General features: G+C 38.1%; 1 protein-coding gene across 8 annotated transcripts in view; it reads left to right on the top strand.

Annotated features, from left to right (window-relative positions):
* STK3 (serine/threonine kinase 3) overlaps nt 1-25,899 on the top strand; it is a 305,298-nt gene that overhangs the window by 196,589 nt on the left and 82,810 nt on the right. For 5 of the 8 annotated variants that reach the window (XM_025265080.3, XM_025265076.3, XM_044928556.2 and 2 more), the window contains 2 exons: nt 1,020-1,076; nt 14,627-14,819. In XM_025265080.3, coding sequence (XP_025120865.1) covers nt 1,020-1,076; nt 14,627-14,819 — 250 coding nt within the window. Of the gene's footprint in view, nt 1-1,019; nt 1,077-14,626; nt 14,820-20,131; nt 20,601-25,899 lie in introns of those variants that run through there. The other 3 variants (XM_025265081.3, XM_006048776.4, XM_044928558.2) reach the window with 2 other exon arrangements.

The following is a 25,899-nucleotide window of genomic DNA, read 5'->3' as shown; positions in this document are numbered from 1 at the left end:
AAAACTTCTGGAAGAAATCATAGGATAAAATCTATGTTACCTTTGGTTTGGTGTTGAGTTAAAACACCAAAACCAAGATCCTTGGGGAAAAAAACAAAAAACAACTGGTGATATTAAAACTAAAGCTACTGCACTGTGAAAGACACCATTAGGAAAATGGAGAGAGAGATAAGCCATAGACTGAGAAAATATTTGCAAAACACTACCTTATTTGATGGCATCACTGACTCGATGGACGTGAGTCTGAGTGAACTCTGGGAGTTGGTGATGGACAGGGAGGCCTGGCATGCTGCAATTCATGGGGTCGCAAAGAGTCGGACACGACTGAGCGACTGAACTGAACTGAACCTTATTTGAAAGGACTTGTGTCCAAAATACATGAGCTCCTTAAAAATCAACAATAAAAAAACAAGACAATTTAAACAATGGGGAAAAGTACTGAACAGACACCTTGTCAAAGATCATAAATGTCAAAAAAGCATATGAAAAGATGCCTAAAACCTTTTGTCATCAGGAATTGCAAGTTATACCAACCATGAGTTGCCACTAAATACTTGTTAGAATGTCTAAAATGGAAAAAAAAAAAAACCTGACAATACTATGTGCTGGTGAATAAGCCCGGCACCAGAAACTCGCATTCATTGTTGGTGGAAAAGCATAAATGGTGTACCACTGTTAGAGAGTTTGACAGTTTCTTACAAAGCTAAACATACCATAAGATCTACCAGTTGCTGTCCTAGGTATTTATCCAACTGATCTTGAAATTAAAATGCTCCTCTGTGCTCCCGTGGTATCCTGTGTTGAGCTCTATGCGAATGCTTAACTCACTGTATTTATATTTGTCTACTTTCTAATTTTCTCCACTAACCTGTGCGTTTCTCAAAGACAAAGACTATATCTTAGCATACTGCCTGGCACATAGTAATTGCTTACAAATACTTCAGATTTATCAAGTCAATAAATATATGTGTAAAATTCTTTGCAATGGATCTTAACTGACTTTACCCCTTATTATTTAGCATAGTGCCACAAGATTATCATCAACACCGAAAGTATCTGCATTTAAAAATAATCAGGTATGTCCTGGCACATGAAGTATTTCTGGAGCAGTGCGTAAGTCACACATGTTGTAAATATTTGTTTTGGGGGGAACTGCTTGTTTTTATTGCCCTGACTTGACGTTTCTCTGCCCCAGAATGTCATTTGTATCAGCAGTTTCAGTAATGTAAACTGCATGCTAAAATTAGTATTGGTATTTTGTTGTGATTCAGACAGTTTTCTTCTAAATTGTATGTTTTGGAAGCTGATTTCTTAAAGTCATTTTATAATGTTATAATTTCTGAGCTTATAAAAGAGATTTCTTTTGTTAAGTATTTATTAAAGTTTCTGATTATTGCTAAGAACTATCCTAATAGAGCAGAAAAGGAGTAGGAGAAAGAAAAGATGAGAAAAAGACATTATTTTCAAAGACAAATTAGCTCTAAGTTCTGTTTGTTCTAAGAACATAATGCAATTATAAATCTTTTTATATCAATGTAATTTAGAATGCAATGACAAAGTGATATGAGTACTTGATATTTCCTATTGTATGTTTCTGTCAATTTTGTAGAGTCAGCAAGTTTCCTGAGCTCCTGCTATTTTATGCAAGTCGTTGGGGCGATTACTCCATGTAGATATGTAGATAGATTACTGAATGTATTAATGAATATAGATATGTCTTTTGAGAAACATAAATACTGCTGATATGAAAAATAACATGGCAGTGATGATGGTATTTTAAAATATGTCAGGTTTTTAAAAAATCAGTGGCCAGTAGTCTTTCTGAAAGATACTGATAGTATGTTAGTATATTTAATAACCTATTTTATAAACTTGTTTTATGTGTATAAGTCACAAATTAATGGAATTTGTTCTAGCCTTTTGTCTTTGGTGCCCTCTTGTGGATTTTTAATAAACTATTCGTAACAACAGTTTTTAAAGAAGTTCTTTTTATCTTAAAATACTGGATTTTATAATCTTTATATTTTGTTCATCCTTTGACGTGCTTTTGGCTGTGGGAGAAAAGAGAGAAGTCATGGTTAGAGTTGCTATTACCTTTTAATTTACTCTATGATATATCAGTATTGTGCACAGGGGATGTAAGATAATCTTGTGTTTGAAAGCTTTTAATACAATGCCAGGAACTTGTACCGTCTTGCATCAGGGAGCCTCTGAAGTCCTGCCCACACGCCTTCTCACCATTTCAGCTTGTTGTGCTGATGAACAAGTCTTTTATGACTCTTGGAGATCCTGAAAGCTTTGATATAACTTTAAAACATGCCCGTGAACATGCAAAAAGCTAGGATCCATGAAGGCAGACATTTCTGTTTGTTAAAGAGAGATACGTCAAAGGCAGCAGCTGTATAAGCTCTTGTGCTGCTGCTTTTGCAGTGAAGTAGAAGGACCACCTACTTATAGCAGCGGGAAGCAAGTTTATTCTTTGTACAGATTTCCAGATACTGTTAAGTCTTAGCAATATTTAATGGGCAAATATCAATTTATGACTTTTTCCCCCAACCTGTCAGGCACTGAAGCAGTGCTTAAGGGCAACGATTTGAAGGGGAATATTTCTGATGTTTTCTCAGTAGTTCTTAGCTCATTTGGGTTGAAGGTGGCATGGAACGAGACCAGAGTTAGCCAGATGCTCCTGCTGTGGGCTCTTGCACTTGTAACCTGGAAACAGTGGACACTGTAGATGTGCGGATAACAGAAGCGATGAATAAGTGCTAGCCTCGCCATGTTTGGGAGTGGAGTATAAAGGAAATGCGTGCCTTGTTCGGTCGCATCAGGAGTTTTACCGTGCCCTAGTGCAGAGTGCCTTTACTTTAATAGTACACAGGACTGTTCCATGGCATGAGGCATACAAGCAACTGCACAAGAGTTCCCTTTGATTTTTGCGTTTTCTAAGTCAAGAATGATTAAAATCTATTTGGTGACGCAGGTTAGCATGTAAGCACAAGCTCTGGTTTAGTTCTGCATGGGGAGAAAAGTGAAAGATCCCTGCCACAGGTTTCCCCAATTTTATGCTCATTTCCTTGAAGCTGCGCTGCACATGCCATGCTGATTTCTTATTTGACTCTTTCACCACAAATTAGTTATTAGATTTCAGTGCCTCTGTCATGTGCCGAAGTAGGAAATTCCATTGTCTTTTTTTTTTTGGCTTATATATAACTGGCATTATCTATTTCATTATCTGTATTCATCTATTCGAATTAGAATCTTTTACAATTTTTTCTTTAAAGTCAGTTTGGCCTCTTTGGGTCCATAATATTGTAGTTAATTTTTTTTTAATTGGAGTTTGGATGCTTTACACTGGTCTGTCAGTTTCTGCTGTACAACAGAGTAAATCAGCCATAGGTTTACACATATGCCCTCTTTTTTGGATTTCCTTCCCATTTGGGTTACCACAAAGCACCAAATTGAGTTCCCTGTGCTATACAATAGGTTCTCATTAGTTATATTTTTTCTACATAGTATTGCATATATGTCAATCCCAGTCTCCCAATTCATCCCACCCTTTTGCCCCCTTGGTATCCATATGTTTGTTCTCTATGTCTGTGTCTCTGTTTCTGCTTTGCAAATTTTCTAGATTCCACATATATATGTTAATATATGATATTTGTTTTTCTTTTTCTGACATTATACTCTGTATATGGAGAAGGCAATGGCAACCCACTCCAGTACTCTCGCCTGGAAAATCCCATGGACGGAGGAGCCTGGTGGGCTGCAGTCCATGGGGTCTCTAAGAGTCAGACATGACTGAGCGACTTCACTTTCACTTTTCCTTTCATGCATTGGAGGAGGAAATGGCAACCCACTCCAGTGTTCTTGCCTGGAGAATCCCAGGAACGGGGGAGCCTGGTGGGCTGCCGTCTAAGGGGTCGTACAGAGTCGGACACGACTGAAGCGACTCAGCAGTAGCAGCAGCAGCATACTCTGTATAACAGTCTCAAGAGCCATCCACATGTCTGCACATGACACAATTTCATTCCTTTTTTATGTCTGAGTAATACTCCATTGTATACATGGACCACGTCTTTTTTACCCATTCCACTGTTGATGGACATTTAGGTTGCTTCCACGTCCTGGCTCTTGTGAGTATTGCTGCAGTGAACATTGGGGTGTATGTGTCTTTTTGAATTACAGTTTCCTCTGAGTAATATACTCAGTAGTGGGATTGCTGGGTCACATGCTAGTTATATTTTTAGTTTTCTAAGGAACCACCATCTATAGTGACTATATCAATTTAGATTCCCTTTTCTCCATACCCCTCGCCAGCATTTATTGTTTGTAGACTTTTTGATGGTGGCCATTGTGACTGGTGTGAAGTGATAGCTCATTGTAGTTTTGATTTACATTTCTCTATTAATTAGTGTTGTTGAGCATTTTTTCATGTTTGTTGGCCATCTGTATGTTGTCTTTGGAGAAATATCTATTTAGGTCTTCTGCCCGTTTTCTGATTGGGTTGTTTTGTTTTGTTTTTCATTGAGCTGCATGAGCTGTTTGTATATTTTAGGGATGAATTCTTTGTTGCTTCACTTGAAAATATTTTCTCCCATTCTGCGGGCTGTCTTTTTGTCTTGTGTATGGTTTCCTTTGCTGTGCAGAAGCTTTTATTTTAAATCGGTCCCATTTGTTTATTTTTACTTTCATTACTCGAGGAGGTAGGTCAAAAAAGATCTTGCTGCGATTTATGTCAGAGAATATTTGCCTGTGTTTTCCTCTAAGAGTTTTATAGTATCTGGCCTAACATTTAGGGCTTTACAGTATTTTGAGTTTATTTTTGTGTGTGGTTTTAGGGAGTGTTTCATTCTTTTATGTGTAGCTGTCCAGTTTTCCCAGCACTACTTATTCAAAAGACTGTCTTTTCTCCATTGTATATTCCTTGTCTCCTTTGTCATTGATTAGGTGACCATTGGTGTGTGGCTTTATCTCTGGGCTTTCTGTCATGTCCACTGATCTGTTTCTGTGCCAGTACCGTACTGTCTTGATGATTGAAGCTTTGTATAATCTGAAGTCAGGGAACCTGATTCTTCCAACTTTGTCTTTCTTTCTCAAGAATGCTATGGCTAGTCAGATCTTTAGTGTTTCCATACAAATGGTAGAATATTTTGTTCTACTTTACAATTTTTACATAGAATGTAAAACATTCTGTGAAAAATGCCATAGGTAATTTGATAGGGATTGCACTGAATCTATAGATTGCTTTGGGTAGCATAGTCATTTTCACAGTGTTGAGTCTTGCAATCCAAGAACATGATATATCTATCCATCTGTTTGTGTCTTCTTTAATTTCTTTTCGTCACATTCATTTTTCTTTCCTGAAAAATAATCCTTCTCGTGCTGTAGTAGTATGCAAACTCAATGTGACCCCATGGACTGCAGCCCACCAGGTTCCTCGTCCTTCAGGATGAGGGATTCTGCAGGTAAGAAAACGGGAGTGGGTTGCTGTGCCCTCTTCTAGGGGATCTTCCTGATCCAGGGATCGAACCTGCATCTCCTGCATTGCAGGCAGATTCTTTACTGCTGAGCCACTGGGGAAGTCCTGAATACTCAACAGGAGTATCTAATTGAATCAGTGCCACTGGGATAAGTTCTGTAACGATAACATAATGGTATAGAATTGTATAGGTAATAAAGAATTTAATATCATTTCAAGGAGAGAAATAAAATAATTAGAACATTGCAAAGTAAAAAGACACCCATTTATCTAAGAATAGTCTTATTCATGTTAGAAATGACAAATGCTTTCTAAAATGTTTGTGTTAATATCCTTTAAATCAGTCAGATAGTAGCTGAATATTTAGAAAAATTTTTAAGGTGGAAGATATTACAAATGTAAAGACACCTAGGGCAGTGGCTCTGATGGCTTCTCAGGCCGTTATTGCATAAATCTGTCTCAGCAGTGGAGTAGGATTTCCTAATAATGTTTTCAAATATTTGTATTCCATGTGGATTTTATGATTCATAACCTGGATTATCGTCAGTGCTCTGTTTTGCATTCCTGGCACATGATGACCGCTGATTGAAAATGCTATTGTATTCCGTACTGGAATTGGCGGCTCTCTACAATGGGGAAGCATCTGCTCTGCAGACCTTTTTCTATAAAGTATCAACATGTTTTCCTTCTGCTTTTCTCTTGTAAGAAATAGCAGAGTATGTATAAATGAAGTGTAACTTTGGAAAAACATTCTAAATAGCTGTTATATTATGAAAATGTAAAAAGAATCAAATGAAATTTTAATAGCCATATGAAAGATCAGGAATAATTTGAGTTAATGATTTAGAAAAGTAAAAAGTGTTAACTGAAACGTTCTCAACACCATCACCAAATTATTAGTGTTTGAGTTTTCTAATTTCATAAAAAACAACTCCTCACTCCTTCTGTGCTTTATTGTTTACTGTTTGGATGCCACCCTCTCGTTAGTGACCTGATTGCTCTTTTTTTTTTTCTTTTACTGTCAGTTTATAAATTGGTTTAGCATCCTTTAGCAAAGTGACTATGTAAGTGCAAGTAATACGCAGTAAAGGCTATCCCTTCCAAACTTGATTCAGTGTTTTTATAATTGTATAGGTTATCTAAGCCAGTTATGTGAATCCAGAGATGCAAGCTTCATTATCTCAGCATAGATTCAATTCCGATACAGAATATAGAAAGATTTCAAAGTATTATTTCACATCAACCAGATGTTATGTTTCTTATTAAATTTAATGGTCACAGTACTGAATCTTAGAAGAATGAGAGATAAATGACTCACACATATAAAAATAGATTTAGCTTAGTATTTTGGGAATTAACTGGTTGCAACCGCAGTAAAATAAGATATTAAACTAGCAGTAGATTTTTTTTTAAGGACTGGTAGAAAATCAACTTTTTTCTTCCCTCCTTAGTGGAATCTACTGAAAAGAGTAAATCTCAACCTTTTTTGTTAACTTTTTGACCAAAGTGCAAATTAGTTTGGGCTTCCCCGGTGGCACTAGTGGTAAAGAACCTGTCTGCAATGCAGGAGACATGAAAGATGGGGATTTGATCCCTGGGTCAGGAATATCCCCTGGAGGAGGGCATGGCAACCCACTTCAGTATTCTTGCCTGGAAAATGCTATGGACAGAGGAGCCTGGCAGGCTACAGTCCTTGGGGTCGCAAACAGTTGGACACGGCTGAAGTGACTTAGCACATGCAAATTAGTTTACTTATGTGTATATCAGTTTCTTCATCTCTTAACTTAGCAAAATGAAACATGCTATAGCTAACCTATAATAGAAATTAACCTAGAGTCGAGAAATGTTGTAAATAAATTAAAAACCTTATAAAATTGGAAGTTAGCCATTGGGCTTTAGAATCAAACAACCTGGTTAGAATCCTTGCTTCTCCACTTATTGGTTATATGATCCTGGACAAATGATTAAACCATTTGAACTTCAGTTTCATCAGTTACACAGTGGGGACAGCAGTGTCTCACAGTATTAATAAGAGGATTAAATGGGAGTGACCCACAAAAAGTCCTTAGTAGAGTGCTTTTAACTCATTGATGATACCTATTCAATAAATAATCGACTGAATAATTCTAATTCACAGTATTTTTCCTCCTAGTTTCTTTATAGCCATTCTATGTTTTAAATAACTAGTTGATTTAAATAAAATTCTGCGGTAGAACCTAGTATATAACATTCTGTGCTTTAGCACTACCTCATAAATAGGGCTTTAATGTTAATATAATGGATTTTGTAATGAGAACAAGACTTTGTAATGGGTACCAGATATATAACTGTTAACAAGATCTGATTACTTCCCTTATAGATTTTATAGTCCAATAGATTTGGACAAGTCAGATACACCTACAATTACAGTATTGTGTAGTAAGTATATGATCAGTGTAGACAAGCACAAAAGCTGATATAGCAACACGAAAATATGGCACCTGTTTCAGACTTGGGGTATTGAAACTGAGAATGGATGTCTAAGTGTAGTTCTGTTGTAAAAACAAGTTTTAATATGAAACATGCCTTTATGTACATATATTAAATATTGTGTGTATATATGTGTGTGTGTATATATATATACACACACACATATATATATATATGCTGCAGTCCATGGGGTCACAAAGAATCAGACATGACTGGGCAACTGAACAACAACAACATTAAGTATTATAGTCTTCTCATCCTTTAAGAACTTAATTTAAAGGCAGTATCCTCTGTGAGGCTTTCTTCATTTGATAAGAGGTAGAGTGAAGGGCCCTGCTTTTTTTATTCCTGTTATTTGCCAACACAGCATTTAACAAATTGCCTTGTAATTTATTTTTCATATGTCAGGCAATTTCTCTTAGACCTCAAACTTCTTAAAAAAAACAAAAGTGGAGCAAAACTCTTTCTTATTCTTTGTATCTCCAGTGCCTACTCCACTCCTTGACATATTATGAATTTACAATAAATGCTTGTTAAATGAATTAATAAGTAATTATATTAATTACTTCATTTATTAAATAAATTTGTATGAAGTCCCTACTGTATACCAGGTGTTCTAAGCATTGGGAGTTCATCTGTGAAAAAGAAGGCTTCTTTGCCTTCATCAAACTTAGATTCTAATAGTAGAAAAGCCAGGTACAGGTGATGAAAAATATAGAAGGGTAAAAGATTGATGGGGACTTTGATTTTGGATTGGTGGTCAGAAAATGCCTCACTAAAGAGGTAACATCTAGCATATAAATGGAGACCTGAGTTAAGAAGAAAATAAAACTGCCTTAAAGAAGAGCATTCCAGGCTAAGAGATCAGCCAGTTTAAAAGGCTGAAGAGGAACATGCTTCGAATGCTCAAGAAACAGCACAGGAGGCCAGGCTGGCTGGAGCTTGGTGAGTGAGAAGGAATGTGATAGGAGATGGGATTGGCAGATGTTCCTGGGCCAGATCACATTTGGCCAAGATAAGGATTTTGGGCTTTTTGGTAACTGTGACGGGAGGCCAAATGCAGGGTTGGTGAGTCAGAGAGTAACATGATGTGATTTGTGTTTTGAAAGGATCAATCTGCCTGTTATATGGGAGACTAATGGGAACAAAGAGGGCAAAAAGTGAAAACTGCTAGGAGGTGGTTGTAATAATCGGAGAGACGACAGTGGCTTTGACTAGGATGGAACAAGTGATTTGTATGGGACCCTTTCAGCATAAGATCTGGTGACGTAAGCTGTGAAAAGTGTAAACTTGCACCTCTACCTTAAACATTCAAGTAGATCAAAATTTAAAATGTAAATAAGGTACACGTACTTGGTGGAGTAATGGATTAAGAAATGAAGGAACTAGTTTCTTAGTCCCAGTTCTACTTTTAAATAGGTGTGTGACCTTGGGGAAGTCCCTTACTTTCTATGGGCCTTGGTTTTTTTATGTATAAAATAAGGGGTTGAATTATTAAAGCTTCATGATTTTATAGTTCTGTGAAAAAGTAAATATACAATGAATACTTACACTTCATGGGGTACTGAATGGAGTATTTTAGTAGATTCAGAGATAGTTATGATAAGGCTTTCTTCTCCATAGGTATTATATTTATAAAAGATTTTACAGAACAGTTACAGTATGAGATCATAAATTTAAATGCAGAAGTGCAACCTGTAAGGCAGGTTATAAATTCTCAAAGTTTGAAAAAGGGAATAATTAATAAAGACTGAATTAGCCATGAAGGTAATAGGATTTAATTAAAATGAATTAGTGAGGAAAGACCATCCTGGGTAGTGAAGAAGACACGAACAAAGATGAAGTCTTAATGAGCATAGCATGATACGGGTTTATGGCTGCTAGAGACTCAGTTGAGATCAGCCTGACTCTATTGCATGATACATGAACAATGGGAAAATAGGTTGACTATGTAAAACAAGATAACAAGGACATTAAAATCTAAGCAGCTTTGTTTAGCTTTCAGTGCAGGTAAGAACTGGGAGCCATTATAGATTCTTTAGCAGAAGAATATTATATAATACAAGTAGTTTTCAAGAAACATTGGTGTAGTATGTATACTTTAAAGGTGAAACTACTTTATTCCTAGTAGCATGGAAGCATTTGGCATACCTTTTCTCATTTAATCATCATAACACCAATGAAAGAAACCCAAGTTCAAAGAGTTTAAATAGCTTTACTAAAAGGTCTTAAGAGGGCTTCCCCGGTGGTTTAGTGGGTAAAGAATCCACCTATGATACGGGAGACCCACATTCGATCCCTGAGTTGGGAACATCCTCCAGAGAAGGAAATGGCAGTTCATCCCAGTTCTTGCTTGGGAAATCCCATGGACAGAGGAGCCTTGTTGGCTATGGTCCATGGGGTCACAAGAGTCGGACTCGTCTGAGTGACCAAATCACCAAGCAAAGGTCTTAAGTCTAGTAAGTGATTTGAACTAGGATTTGAACTAACATCTCTCTGATTCTAGAAGGTTGGGGTGCTCTTCCTTCAGTTACCCAGACATGAGTTGAGGAATTTTCTCAGGAGCATTGGGAATGGAAAAGAAGAGACGGAACCGAGAAAATTTTTTTGAAGAAGAACTTGTTGACTGTTGGTATATAGGAAATGAAAAAGAGTAAACCCATGAAGACATTGAAATTTTGCTCTCAGATAGCTAATGAAGATGCCTGTGCTTTGCAGTGGTTGTTTTTGGGGCTGGAGGCAGACTAGAAGGGCCATCGAGATGGATGAAATGATCTCATGTGAGATTGTTGAGTTTTAAACATCATTAAGCTTGTAAGTAGTAAATAAAGTCAGGAAGATTTCCAGAATTTGTGAGTCCTCAACACGTAAGATAGTTGAAGGCATAAGAATGAAGAAGTCTTCTAAAGGAAGAGAAGCTCATGAAAGATGAGCAAAGGACTTGAGATATAATGCTGAGTTTATACTGTAGGTTTAGGAAGAGGAGGGCTGTCAAACTGCTGAGAACAAAGTGGATGTTCGTGTTCTCCAGTATTTCCATTTCAACTTTCTGTCAGAACTTAGGTTTTGTTTGTTTGTTTTTACTTAAAGTGAATAGATATAAATGAATCTCAGTACAAGATCAAGTTTTTCCAAATAGCACATTGCTTGGTTTCTCAAACAGAATTTGTTAGTTTAGTTTTTTGGCCCTATTCCAGTTTATCTTTTGGTGAACGTTCTAAAGAGCATTTTTTGGTTCATACTTACGTCACTGACTTGATTCTTCTGTGTATTTCATTTAAAAGCCAATGGCTGGGATATGACAACAAAAATACATGCAACAAAAGAAAAAGATAAATCGGACTTCATCAAAATGAAAGCTTTTGTGTGTCACAGAAACTGCCAAGAGAGTAAAAAGACAGCCTATAGAATGGAGAAAAATAATTGCAAATCATATATCTGATAAGGGATTAATATCCAGAACCTAAAAAGAACTTATTTGGCTTGACAATAAAAACAGCCTATAACACTAAATGAGCAAAGGACTTGAATACAGATTTCTCCAAAGAAGATATACAGATGGCCAATAAGCTCATGAAAAGATGCTAAACATCACTAGTTTTTAGGAAAATGTAAATCAAACCACAGTGAGATACCACATATCCATTAGGATGTCTGTTAGCAAAAGGGAGGGGGTCAGGGGACAAGTGTTGGGGAGAATGTGGAGAAGTTGCAACCCTGTACACTCGTGGAGTATAAAATGGTGCAGCCAATGCAGAAAGCATATAATTTGTACTTCCAAGTGCTCTCAAAAGAATTGAGAGCAGGGACTCAAATACAGATCCCCCCCCTTAACATTTGATGAGGTTACATCTTAAGTAACTCACTAGTTGAAGCTATGATTAAGTCAAAAATGCATTTAATATACCTAACCTATCAAAAAGCCTAGCTTAGTTTGCATTCCCACCAACAGTGTAAGAGGGTTCCCTTTTCTCCACACCCTCTCCAGCATTTATTGCTTGGAGACTTTTGGGTAGCAGCCATTCTGACTGGTGTGAAATGGTACCTCATAGTGGTTTTGATTTGCATTTCTCTGATAATGAGTGATGTTGAGCATCTTTTCATGTGTTTGTTAGCCATCTGTATGTCTTCTTTGGAGAAATGTCTATTTAATTCTTTGGCCCATTTTTTGATTGGGTCATTTATTTTTCTGGAGTTGAGCTGTAGGAGTTGCTTGTATATTTTTGAGATTAGTTGTTTGTCGGTTGCTTCATTTGCTATTATTTTCTCCCATTCTGAAGGCTGTCTTTTCACCTTGCTAATAGTTTCCTTTGATGTGCAGAAGCTTTTAAGTTTAATTAGGTCCCATTTGTTTATTTTTGCTTTTATTTTCAATATTCTGGGAGGTGGGTCATAGAGGATCCTGCTGTGATGTATGTCAGAGAGTGTTTTGCCTATGTTCTCCTCTAGGAGTTTTATAGTTTCTGGTCTTACGTTTAGATCTTTAATCCATTTTGAGTTTATTTTTGTGTATGGCGTTAGAAAGTGTTCTAGTTTCATTCTTTTACAAGTGGTTGACCAGATTTCCCAGCACCACTTGTTAAAGCTGTTGGTGGGAATGCAAACTAGTACAGCCACTATGGAGAACAGTGTGGAGATTCCTTAAAAAACTGGAAAGAGAACTGCCTTATGACCCAGCAATCCCACTGCTGGGCATACACACTGAGGAAACCAGAAGGGAAAGAGACACGTGTACCCCAATGTTCATCGCAGCACTGTTTATAATAGCCAGGACATGGAAGCAACCTAGATGTCCATCAGCAGATGAATGGATAAGAAAGCCGTGGTACATATACACAGTGGAGTATTACTCAGCCATTAAAAAGAATACATTTGAATCAGTTCTAATGAGGTGGATGAAACTGGAGCCTATTATACAGAGTGAAGTAAGCCAGAAAGAAAAACACCAATACAGTATACTATTGCATATATATGGAATTTAGAAAGATGGTAACAATAACCCTGTGTATGAGACAGCAGAAGAGACACTGATGTATAGAATAGTCTTATGGACTCTTTTGGAGAGGGAGAGGGTGGGAAGATTTGGGAGAATGGCATTGAAACATGTATAATATCATGTATGAAAGGAGTTGCCAGTCCAGGTTCGATGCACGATACTGGATGCTTGGGGCTGGTGCACTGGGAGGACCCAGAGGGATGGTATGGGGAGGGAGGAGGGAGGAGGGTTCAGGATGGGGAACACATGTATACCTGTGGTGGATTCATTTCGATATTTGGCAAAACTAATACAATTTTGTTAAGTTTAAAAATAAAATAAAATTAAAAAAAAAAAACCTAAAAACTAAAAAAAAAAAAAAAAAAGCCTAGCTTAGTCTAGCCTACCTTAAATGTGCTCAGAGCACTTAGATTAGCCTGCAATTTGGCAAAATCATATAACACAAAGTCTATTTTATAAGGAAGTATGGAATCCCACACAATTTGTTGAATGCTATGCTGAACCACAGCATTCTGTGAAACACAGAATGGTTTTATAGGCACAGAAGGTTGTAAAAGTACGGGTTCTTTACATCCCCGATCACGTGACTGGCTGCTGCTGTCACAGAGCTTCATGAGAGTAGCTCCTACCAAATGTTGCTAAGGCTGGGAAAAGTTCAAAATTCAAAGTACTGTTTCTACTGAATGTGTTTCTCTTTTATACTGTTGTGGCATTGAAAAATACTAAGTTGAACCATCAGAAGTCAAGGACCATGTATCTATAGATACTTATATACCAGTGTTCAGAGCATTATTCATAATAACCAAAAGGTGTAAACACCTTAATGTCCATTAACAAGTGAATGGATAAACAGAAGGTGGTGGTGATGGTGGTGGGGTGTGTGTGTTTGCACACATGGTGAAGAACCATTCAGTCTTAAAAAGGAATGAAATTCTGACATCTGGGACAATTTGGATGAAAACATTTTGCTAAATGAAATAAGCCAGACACAGAAGACGTGATTCTACCTATATGAGGTGCCTAGAATAGGTGAATTCATTGTGACAGAAAATAGAACAGAGATTTCCATACTTTGTACGAGAAAGTAGAATAGGATTGGGAGAAGGGAGGAATGAGGAGTTAGTTTTTAATGGGTACAGAATTTCTGTTTGAGATAATGAAACATTTTTGGAATAGGGTGTTGATGGTTGGATGATACTGTAAATGTTCCTAATGTCATAGAATTGTGCCCTGAAAAATGATTAAGATGATAGATTTTATGTAATGTATATTTATAATAATTTTTTAAAAGCTAATGGCTTTTGTACAAAGTTATAAACATTATTAAGGCTGTTATAATAGTGCCAACACATTGTCTTCAATGTGCTCTCTTTTATTTATTTTGTTATATATTCTTTGTTGATTATCTACCTTACCTATCTTAATCCTACTTTAAGAACAACTGGCCACCTTCAGTTTCATCAAACAATTTCTATTGCTTGAGTTTTAATACCTAAAGCCTTACTTTGACTTCTTTAGGTTATTTTGGATAGTTGGTGCTTAGGATAACACTGTATGTATGTCCTTACATGAAAATTAGTAGTAATAGAATTTTTTTATTATTAAAAATATGATAATGCTCATTTCTGAGATATCCATCTGTGTTAGAAAAGCCTGCCTTCATTGCTGTGCTCTGCCTGCAGGATGAGGATGAGCTGGACTCCCACACCATGGTGAAGACGAGCTCGGAAAGCGTGGGCACCATGAGGGCCACAAGCACGATGAGTGAAGGGGCCCAGACCATGATCGAACACAACAGCACCATGTTAGAGTCTGACTTGGGGACCATGGTTATAAACAGTGAGGATGAGGAAGAAGAAGATGGAACTATGAAAAGTATGTGACTTTTTCCCCCACTGAATATTAATCTTCTGTTTTGAGAGTATGCTTCTATAGAAACCAGGATAGTTCTGTGTTACTTGCTACAGCCAGTTATGGAAAATTTTGTTTCTTGACTTTATTTAATAGTCTAAAAAGAAATGATAGAAATGAACTTACAGAACAGAGAGAGATTCACAGACTTAACAGATGAACTTATGGTTGCCAGAGGGGAAGGGATAGCTAGGGAGTTTAGGAAGGTCGTGTACACACTGCTACACTCAAAATGGATAATCAGCAAGGACCTGCTGTATAGCACAGGGAACTCTGCTCAGTGTTATGTGGCAGCCTGCGTGAGAGGGGCGTTTGGAGGAGAATGGATACATGTGAATGTATGGCCGAGTCCCTTCGCTGTTCACCCAAAACTACCACAACATTATTAATTTGCTATACCCCCGATACAAAATAAAACGCTTAAAGTTTTGGGGGGTGGGGGAAACAGTGAAAGGAGTATGGCACAAGTAAGTTTCAGAATTTCTTTTAGTGCAGCAGAAAGCCGCTCCTCTGTAACTGAGGGTTTATGGAACTTTCTATTGAAGGATACTAATCCAAAATTTAATTTGTAAAGTATTTTTGAGATAGAACGATAGAGATAAAAAAATTCCTCACATTTGCTTTTCCGATTAAAAAAGTAAACCTAAAATTCCGTCCCAAATAATACAATATAATATTATTTCATGTTGTCCAAATTATCAGTGAAGCTGCAGTAACACAGGGGAACAGCTGAGGGAAGACATAAGGGCCAAGGTGGGAAAAGAAGAAATACTGGAAAGATGACTCAAGGGACAAGGATACCCACGCAGAACGCTCGGCTCGGTGCATAGTTACCACTGCTCGTCACGTGAGAGGCACAGTGCCAGGGGCGCTGCAGGGCTGAAAGGACGGTTAAAGCATTCTCTCTGATCTCCTTTGCTTACAGAGTGATGAAGACAGAGATACGTTCACAGGCTAGCATTTCTCTTTGTATAAACATGGCTCTTTAAGATTGCAGTGAACAATGTAGGACATTGTGATTTCTCCGTTACAGACAAAAGCGGATTAATTACCTCTTGATGCCTACTGACCTTTTTCTTCCCCCACTACCCTAGTCATATGTGCTCAGTGTCCGAGTCTAAGCACAGGCTGGTTTTCATTACATAGGACTTCTTCCGAAGGGCACAAAAGTAGCAATATATGACTTCTTGCACTGTAGAGCCTATAAAGTTATAGTCAAGTGATTTGCTGATGTAAAATGGATATAGGTAGGAATTTCCTCTCCAACATTTTTGTTTCTTTTTGCCTACTTTCTTTTTGCTGCTCCCCTCCTGCCCCATCCCCCCCAACACACACATCCCATGAGAAGGCTGCTTCTCATGCTTATGATAAGCTCATAGCTTCGAGTCATTTGGCTCACTGCCGTTGCTTTCTTCACATTCCTTAGTAAACATACCCGTTATGGTTGTATACTTTGAAAGGGAGGGTTGTGAAGCACAGAATGAAAACACATTGCCAGATATTGATAGTTAATCCTGGGTGGGAAGGGGTGTGATTTTTTCTTTTTTTTTAATCTTTCATGCTGATGGGTTTCCTGAGCCTTTGCCCTGGAAAGCAGTCTAACACTTGCATTCCTAGCTGAGCATATTACTAGAATAGGGCTTCTGCACGCTTAACACGCTAACAGACTACACTGGATGGTCTCGTGGCCTCCAAAACCAGCTTATGTTAGGGTACACGTCTTACGCCCTGTAGATTGAAAAGACAGATAAGGTCATTTACAGCACGCTTCCCATCAGCAGGTACCATCGATTTTCCACAGCTGATAAAATTCTTCTAAGTCAGGTTTTCTGATTCTTAACAGACCAGTAAGATCATCGACTGCTTCGTTCCATCTGCAGAGGGCTACCGAGCTCCTTATGATACTACATAAACAACTTTTCCCATGTAGTCCATATAGTTGAGCATCATCATTTAAACAGTAGTTAAAAAATGAGTATATATGGAATCGAACTCACATTAGATTATTCTGTTTCAAGGAAGAGATATGTTATAATGATTTATCAGACCTCATGCTTTAAAATAACAGATTTCCACATGTTTTGTATAATGACTTTTAGCTTTGACAACCACAGTAAACATTCAGATTATGTCCTAATTTTATATCCTAAGCATGATTTTTTTCGGTCACAGAAGTCTTATTGAAAGCTCATTTTTAAATGGAGCAGATAGTGGTTTATGTAGTTGCTTTATATGCTTGAGCAAGTTTTAAATCTCATGAGCCAGCTTTCCTTGTATTTTAAGTTTCCACAATTTAGACCTCATGCTATAATATGAGATTTCCATGTACCAAAAAATTGAACCAAATGATGTTAGTGTAATCCCTGGTTTTGTCATAGTGTAATATAGCAGTAGTATAGAATGTAAAGAAGTTACTGAGGCAGAACTTACTTTCCGTTAAACTACATAATTAGTTTTAGTTTTGTCTTTCCTCATGATGTTAATCTTTTTTAAAATGTCGTAGATTAGTTGGTATGAGCTCTTAGGTTATGTTAAAAGTTAATGAAAGCCCCACTTGGTAATATGTCTTTAGCATTTTTGTTCCCTAAAAAGATTATATATCTATATATTCCCTAAAATGTGAAAGTGTTATATAGTTTTCAGTTTTCTAAAATATCTACAATGTTATATGCTGAAAATTCTGGTTTCCATCACCTTTACCATTGGAGCTTCAAAAGAGTTGCCCAATTTAATATTCTTGACAGTTTAAATTATGTCTGCATACTTTTTTTATACCTGTATCCATGAAGCTAGAAATTATAGGCCTATTTTCCTTACTTCTTAAAAGTGTGATAACTTAACTCTAGGAAGCAAAGTTGTTAAAAGATCTTTTGAGGGAAATGGAGAAAATGACAGTAAATATTTAAAATTTAATTTTTTTTTTAAACGGGCATAGACCTGGAGAGCACGTCCAGAGAACTCCGTGCTTGCTTCCAGCAGTGCCGGCGGTACTCTGACCGTCCCGCCCCTGCTCTGCCTCTTCCTGTTCCCGCTTCCCTGGGCTCTTGTTACTCACGGGATGTCGAGGCTTCAGCTCGGTAACCCAGTTCTTTCAGAATCTGGCATCAGCCAATATTTGCCAATAGATTTCTACTGCCATACATATTATCTTTTATCCAGACTAGTCTATGCCAGTTGGAATTACAAGGTTGACAGTAAGTGTAAGCAGATTGGTTGTCATTGAGGGAATCAACATTTAAGATTTTTTTTTATCTGGAGGAAATAGATTAGGATCAGGTCAGGAATCCGTTGTCATTAAATTGATAAACTAGTAGAGGTTATTTCTTTGTGGGTAACTCTAGAAGAGCAAAACTATTGCAGCAAAGAAAGAGTGGGGGCCCTTTAGCTTGTTCAGGTCTGCTATGTTCCTACAGTGGAACTTTCTGACTTCCCCGAGCTGGGGCTGGATTGGCATATAAGAAATCGAATGGCAAGGTGATGTAATGATCAGGGAACACTCAGCTGATTCGATACCTCCTGACTGGGAGTATGATCAGTAATGTGTTGAGATAACTTGGCAGGTGAGAGAATTGTATTCCACTGTTTGTGAAGTTTGATGTCTTTTTTTGAGAAAATGAGGGAAGTGCCATGTAAGCAAGATGAAGTTAATTTTTATTTTATTTTATTCATTTTTTATTTTCAGAAAAGAGAATAGAAGGTAAGTTTCTCAGGCTGTAGCTGGCAACCCACTCCAATATTCTTGCCTGGAAAATTCCATAGACGGAGGAGCCTGACAGGCTACATACAGTCCATGGAGTCGCAAAGAGTCGGACACGACTGAGTGACTTCACTTTCACAGCTTTCATTAATTGCAGGTCTAGTATGGGCTGAGCATTGTGCTTGGAACTTTACATACATTATCTCATTAACTTCTCAGAAGGACTTTGTAAATAACGTCACTATCATTTGCCACTAAGGAAACTGAGACATGGGAACATGAAGTGACTTGTCCAAGATTTCATAGCAGATGAGTGGTAGAGCCAATATATAGACCCAGGTTTGACCCCCAGATCACATTATTGCTGTAGACCAGTGAACCTGACATCCCCTTGGGCAGGCTGTCTAGAATATTTGTGAGTCCTTGAGGAAAGGAGACTTGAATTGTTATAAGTCAGCATAGGTTAGTGGAAACAAATCATATCAGAATAATTTGATTGCCTTTCTTGACAACATTGCTAACCCTCTAGATCAGAGAAACTGCTAGATTTGGATAATGTGTTTTATCATTTGAGGAAAGTATTTTACAGTGGTTTTGATGACACCCTTGTAGACACGATGTAGTATGACCAGGCTGATGCTTTTATTATGAGGGTTGAGGAGTTACACACATATAGGCTTGTGTCAGTCAGTGTTTTCTGGAGGACAGAAACTGTGCATTTTAAACACAAAAAAATGTAATCAGAGTTTTGGATATTAACAAAATCAGCAGAGAGGTTGGAAGAGAGGGCTGTGTAGGCTGGGCCCCCAAGAATGACTGCCACACCCCCGCAAAAGCGGCCGTTGTGGAACTGCTGCTATTACTCCAGTCAGGAAGCTAGTGAATGCAGAGGCTGCCATTGGCACTGTTGGATTCACTAATACAGATTGAGATCAAATCCCTGTTGCTATTCAGGGATTAGAAAGCTACCACTGAGACGGCAGCCACCTTTTTAGCACCTGTGAGGCTGACGGCTGGAGCTGGAATGCTGCTATAAAAAAAATCCCATGTCTGCATAGCTGTGCTGCTGGAAGGAAGTGGCTGCGATAGCAGGCCCCTGTTCTCTGCCTCGTTGCTTGCTTTCCCAGTCGTGAGAGAGTACACTTACCCAGGACCCTAGGTGCAGGGTGTTACAGGAAATGTAGTGTTTAGCTTTCCAGCCTGTACAATAAGAAGGCTCACCAGAGGCCATGGCAGTGGTTGCTCAGTTTCAGCCAACTGTTGGCTTCCCTGGTAGCTTAGACAGTGAAGAATTTGCCTGCAGTGCTGGAGACCTGAGTTTGATTCCTTAGTCGGGAAGATCCCCTGGAGGAGGGAATGGCAACCCAATCCAGTATTCTTGTCTGGAGAATCCCCATGGACAGAGGAGCCTGGTGGGCTAAAGCCCATGGGGTCGCAAAGAGTTGGACATGACTGAGCAAACTAAGAATTTTTCTTTCACTGTGTTTAATAATACAATGCTGTCAAGGAGAAGATTTCCCATTGTGTGGTATAGGGTCTAGGCCTGAGCCCTCAGCTCAACTTTTTTCTTTTTTTACAGAAATTGGGGTGAAGCTATGGAATGAAAGCCCATTAGAATTGCAACTGACATGAAGTGGAGGAAAAGAAAAGTACATTCTAAGGCAGAAACAGGAGCTCAAGAGATCTCCTCAGGCTGGAGCAGAGGCTTGATTTACAAGATAAACCCTGCTCCTGGGTCCACGTGACTCCCTCTCAAGTGTGCATCTTAGCAGTAGCCCCTTGGGGATGCTGGTTCTGCAGACCAGAAGAGGAGCCACACATCTCTAACAAAACTTAACATCCCAAAGCAGTAAACTTTCCAAGTACTTCTGAGGTGCAGCTAGGACCGACAGCTTAGCGTTTAGGACAGAAGTAAGCAGCCTCACTACCCTCAGTGCCTAGAACTCACCTGTTGTATCTCGGAAGGATGGAGACGCAGTCGCGCACATTCACCAGGCAGTGAGCTGAATGGTGAAGTCCATGGAGACCATATTGTAATAAAATGGAGAGAGGAATAACCTCTGTCTGAATCCTTTGATTTTATTTTGTTTATTTATATTAAGTTATCATAGCTATTCATCAGTTATTAAATATTGATTAAGTGATTTTAATTGAATATATATTTTTTAGATTTCTTCTTTGTATATGCCTATAATACATGGTGATTTTTAAAATAGATCACAGTTTATTGTTTCATTTTAGAAAACACATGTATGTAGTTTCACTTAAATAGTAAGAGAAAGCAAATTAGGTTCTGCTTTAGGTTTTTAGGATTCATCCTAGGAATAGATATTAGATAGAAGGCGTTCAGGAGAGATATCAAGATAAGAAGCACCATTAGGTGTTCCTACTCTCTAGTTTATTGGATGCCTCTGGACACAATTGTAAACATGAGACCATTTGCTCTGAACGATAACTTCCATGTCCTGTACTGTGCTTAGTAATAATCTTCTCTTTCAGCTCTGATTCAGATCCCTTTCCTTCCTTCTTCCTCCCAAAACCTATTTCAGCAAAGTATCTAACATGCAGGTGTAAAAATCCTTAATGATGTTTTATGTTCTAAATTATGTTCATAATTATGTTTTAAATTATGTAATATTTACATCCCCCCAAACAAATTTACAGTTTTTCCCAAAAACATTTTTGAGCCAAAGGAGTAAATAACTAAAGATGGAAATTCAGGTGCCAAAAAACAGTCAGTCAGAACAGGGAAGTGTGTCGGTGGATCACTTTCCCACCTCTCCAGAGATCTTACCATTCTTCCATGAAAAAATTTTATATGCCTCTTTAAGATTACTTTTGCCAGTGACATAGCAGTAAAGGTGACAATGGTAGACTACAGGGCCCACCTTCAGCTGGGTGCAGATGCCCTGCGTATCACTGGGCAGGTAGAAACCCTTCATTTTCCTCTGCAGAGGCACTAGGTGTTCAGCTAAGGTGTGGCCACAGTGGTTTGGAGTTTCCTGTGGATACTGCATATGGTCTGTCCTGTGTGCTTTTGCTCTGTGGAATGTTGAATGATATGTGATTAGTGTAGGTATTTTGACCATAGGATGCCTCTTTTATCAGCACAGAGCACGGACAAACACGTAAATATTAATCTTATGCAGATGACAGTCAGTCATTCTTATAAAGGCCTCTGGAGAAAGGGCTTCCGTAGACACACAGTGGTTGTTGCAGTGCTCACTACTCACGCAGGAAATCATTGCTTCCATTTAACTAAAATCCTGCGCTTCGTTTTGTCTATTTCCTTTTATTTTGCCCTCATTGGAGATGGAAAACAGCTGGTCGCCATTTTCTATGCAAGACTCCTTCATGTATACTTGGATACTTACTAAATTGTATCCTCAGACTTTTTCTGGCTGTACATTTCATTCCCTGGTGGCTCAGATGGTAAAGTGTCTATCTACAATGCAGTAGACCTGGGTTCGATGCCTGGGTTGGGAAGATCCCCTGGAGAAGGAAATGGCAATCCACTCCAGGACTATTGCCTGGAAAATCCCATGGACAGAGGAGCCTGGTAGGCTACAGGCCATGGGGTCGCAAAGAGTCAGACACGACTGAATGATTTCACTTTCTTTTACTTTTCTTTCAACCTTTGTGCAGGTATTATTTACTAAGCTTTTAATCTTTTTCTGTATGGCTTCTAGATCATCTCCATGTTGACTGTATCCTCCTTTGTTTCATAGTAGGGTCTGATGTTAAGAAAAAGCTGATGTTAGTAGCTTCTATACTAACATCCTGGTTTACACACACACACACACACACACACACACACACATATATATGTATATATACACACACACACACACTGACTCACCTCAGTCATGTCCGACTCTTTGCAACCCCATCGACTATTAGTCCGCCAGGCTCCCCTGTCCATGGGGAGATTCTCCAGGCAAAAATACTAGAGTGGGTTGCCATGCCCTACTCCAGGGGATCTTCCCAACCCAGGAATCAAACTCGCATCTCTTAACATCTCCTGCACTGCTAAGCGGGTTCTTTTCTATTAGTGCCACCTGGAAAGCCCCATCTATATATACCCTATTCACTGTACTCTTGGCAACAAATTAAAGGACAGATTTTCTGGATCATTAATCAGGTGGAACACCCACATCTTAAAATATTTTTAGAATAAATTAGATAATATTCAAAATTCATTTGATAGTGAAATATATTATGTTAAGTGAAGTGAGGTGTTAGTCACTCAGTCGTGTCCAGCTCTTTGCCTCTGTGGACTGTAGGCCTGCCAGGCTTCTCTATCCGTGGGATTTCCCAGGCAAGAATACTGGAGTGGGTTACCATTTCCTACTCCAGATATTATGCTAAAGTGATGATTATTTCATTTCTACATTTGACTGTCTTTGTCATACTCATGTTAAGAAATTAAATATTAAACAGATTATATTTTTGTTAGATTAGTCTAAAAATTCCATTGTATATTTAAATTTTCATGACAATTTTTCACCTCTTTAGAAGTCATTGTGTAAATTAGAATAGTGAATAATTGTGAGTAGACTGGCATATTTTGTAAAAGGTATGATATACCATACAATTTATTTTCCTTGTGTGTGTTTTAGGGAATGTTTGAAGGAGAGGAAATAATTTTTTTCTTTAAAATTTCACATACACAAAAGAATTGAGTGGTGATTATTTTATTCCTTATTGCTAATGGGATTTTAGTTCCATAGCAACTAGTTGAAGGAATTGGGACCAAAATTGAAGGATGAAGTAATTTTGACCATTAAATTTATTATTAAAATAAAAAATATATTTTTATAAGATAGGGTCAGAATTCAACTATAACTGGAGAAATTGATGTCAATTTTATGTGATTATTTTCTGTGTATTTAAAAAAAGTATTCACCATAGCAACCACAATCACATATGACAGTGGTTACTGTCTTGAGATTTCCTGCTTCGCTCTCCTGTTGGAGGGTCTCCTATTTCTTTTTTAAAAAACAAATTGTAAGTCAGAAGCATCATCCTCTTTGTCTGTCTGTGAACACGAGCCTCCTTGGAGACTCAGCTGCACTCTGGACATGTGTTTCATATGGTGTAGTTAAATATGACTGGCCAATTACAGCTGCTCCATCCCATTAACTTTTAAAACATGTGTGGGCGTGCTCAGTCCTTGAAACTCCATCAGTGGTAGCTCGCCAAGCTCCTCTGTCCATGGGATTCTCCAGGGAAGAATACTGGAGCGGGTTGCCATTCCCTTCTCCAGGGGATCTTTCCAGACTCAGGGACCTGCATCTCCTGCATTGGCAGGCAGATTCTTTACCACTGTGCCACCTAGGAAGCCCAACTTTTAAAATATACCTAACCTGTTTTCCTCCTTATAAATTAAAAATTGTTTTTAAAATTTTCTTTGTATGTAAAAAGTATATACTCTAAATGTTGATAGTAGGTTTTAAACTAAATGATGGAAAATAGTTAAAAGTATAAGCACATACATTTGAAAAACATTGTGTAGAGGGATGTCTTGGTTAATGATACCTTGTTTTGACATCATCCAAACAGAAACATCTAATGAAACAGACTACCTTCTTTTATTTCAGTTGATTTTTGGACTTCGGTTAGCTTTCTGTGAAAATGTTTATTTCTAACGTAGAAATGAGTTATTTTTGAAAATTAGAGTGTGGACTCTGACAGGCATTTTATCATAGATTTTGAGATCAGCCTGAAATGTAGTGATAATCGAACTGCTAAGTAGTAGTGAATTCCAGGTTTCAAATTGGGGTATTATGTAGTTGCAGTTAAATTTGAGGGTTGCTGCTCCTATATCTTCCTATATCCTCTACTTGGGAACAGAAATGTGGTAATTAGGGACCGAATTTGGTAATAGGTACCAGAAGAACCAAATAACAATGGGTTAAATAGAGTAGGATTAATTTCTTTTCTCATTTAACAAAAAATCCAGAAGCAGAGTGTCCTACATGGGTAGAATGATTTCATGACATCATTAGAGATTCTTCCTTTAGGGTAGATTCTTTCATCTTTAGGGTAGTGCTCTCATCTTCCTGCTTGCAGAGTAACTGTCAGATCTTCAGCTGTGAAGTCGGCATTCCAGGCAGAGAAGAGCAAGAAGAAACAGAGGCGATGCGTGTATCAAGAAAACAGAGTTTTCCTAGGATCCTTCTTCTTATGTGTCACTGGTACCTCTTCTTATGTCTTCTGGTACCTATTACCAAATTCGGTCCCTAATTACTACATTTCTGTTCCCAAGTTGAGGATATAGGAAGATAGAGGAGCAGCAACCTTCAATTTTAACTGCAACTACATAACACCCCAATTTGAAAATTGAGTGTTACGTGGCCACTCCTCCCCACAGGAGAGACCCCTGTCATCTTCCGAAAGGGAGAGCCTCTAGATATTAGGTTATGATTTGTTCACCTTGAGACCCTAGGGTGTTTGTGGTGGCTCCTATAACTGGGAAAGGAGCTTCTGATTAGGATCAAGTTAGAAGGAGGCTCGGGACTGTTGTGAATGCAAAAGGAGATTCCTGGAATAAAATTTCTCAGCGATGTCCTTGTTTTCTTCTGTCAGCCCCAAGTATTGTTCTGCCTCTTTCCTTCCTATTGCCACTACTCATTTCTTAGGGGACTTTTACTTTGACTGATTGCAGAAATGTTTACGAAATTGCCTCATAGCTCATCCTGAGCCAATAGTGTTAGCTAGTTTTCATAATACTAACTGTAGTTTAAAGCTGCATTAGTGCTATTACAAATACATTCTGGATTGGCCATGTTACTGTTAGCAGTGTTATGTCCGATTTTAGAGGATCGTTTAGAGACTGGAATGTCTCCATAGGCCAGTAAACTAGATGACGATGCGTCTTGAAAACATGTCATATGAAAGGAACTGGCGATGTTTCACCTGAGAAAGATAGCCAAAACGGAGCCATTATCTGTCTTCAGATGTCTGAAGGACTGGTGTATGAAAGAGAAATTTATTTGGAACATGAGTTTAAATTGCAAAAAGACATACTTCAAGTTCACATTTTAAAAAAGACTTTCTGTAACTTAGAATAGCCCAACAGGCTTCCTTGTGGAGAAGTGTACGTCCTGTCACAAGAAATTTTTAAGATGATAGGTAACTTACTATGTGGAGAACTGCATAGGGAAGTGTCTTTGTGGTGGTCACTTAGGGTTTTTTGGAACTTTTTAATTTTTGTACTGAGGTATATAGCAGATTAACAATGTTGTGATAGTTTCTGTGAGCAGCAAAGGGAACTCAGCCATACAGATACATGGATACTTAGGATTTTGGGGGAGGACACTGGGGCTTTAAGGAATCAAGTTTGAA

This window comes from Bubalus bubalis, chromosome 15 (genome assembly GCF_019923935.1).
Source record: "Bubalus bubalis isolate 160015118507 breed Murrah chromosome 15, NDDB_SH_1, whole genome shotgun sequence".
Taxonomy (NCBI): domain Eukaryota; kingdom Metazoa; phylum Chordata; class Mammalia; order Artiodactyla; family Bovidae; genus Bubalus; species Bubalus bubalis.
This window is presented reverse-complemented; position numbering and strand designations above follow the sequence as displayed.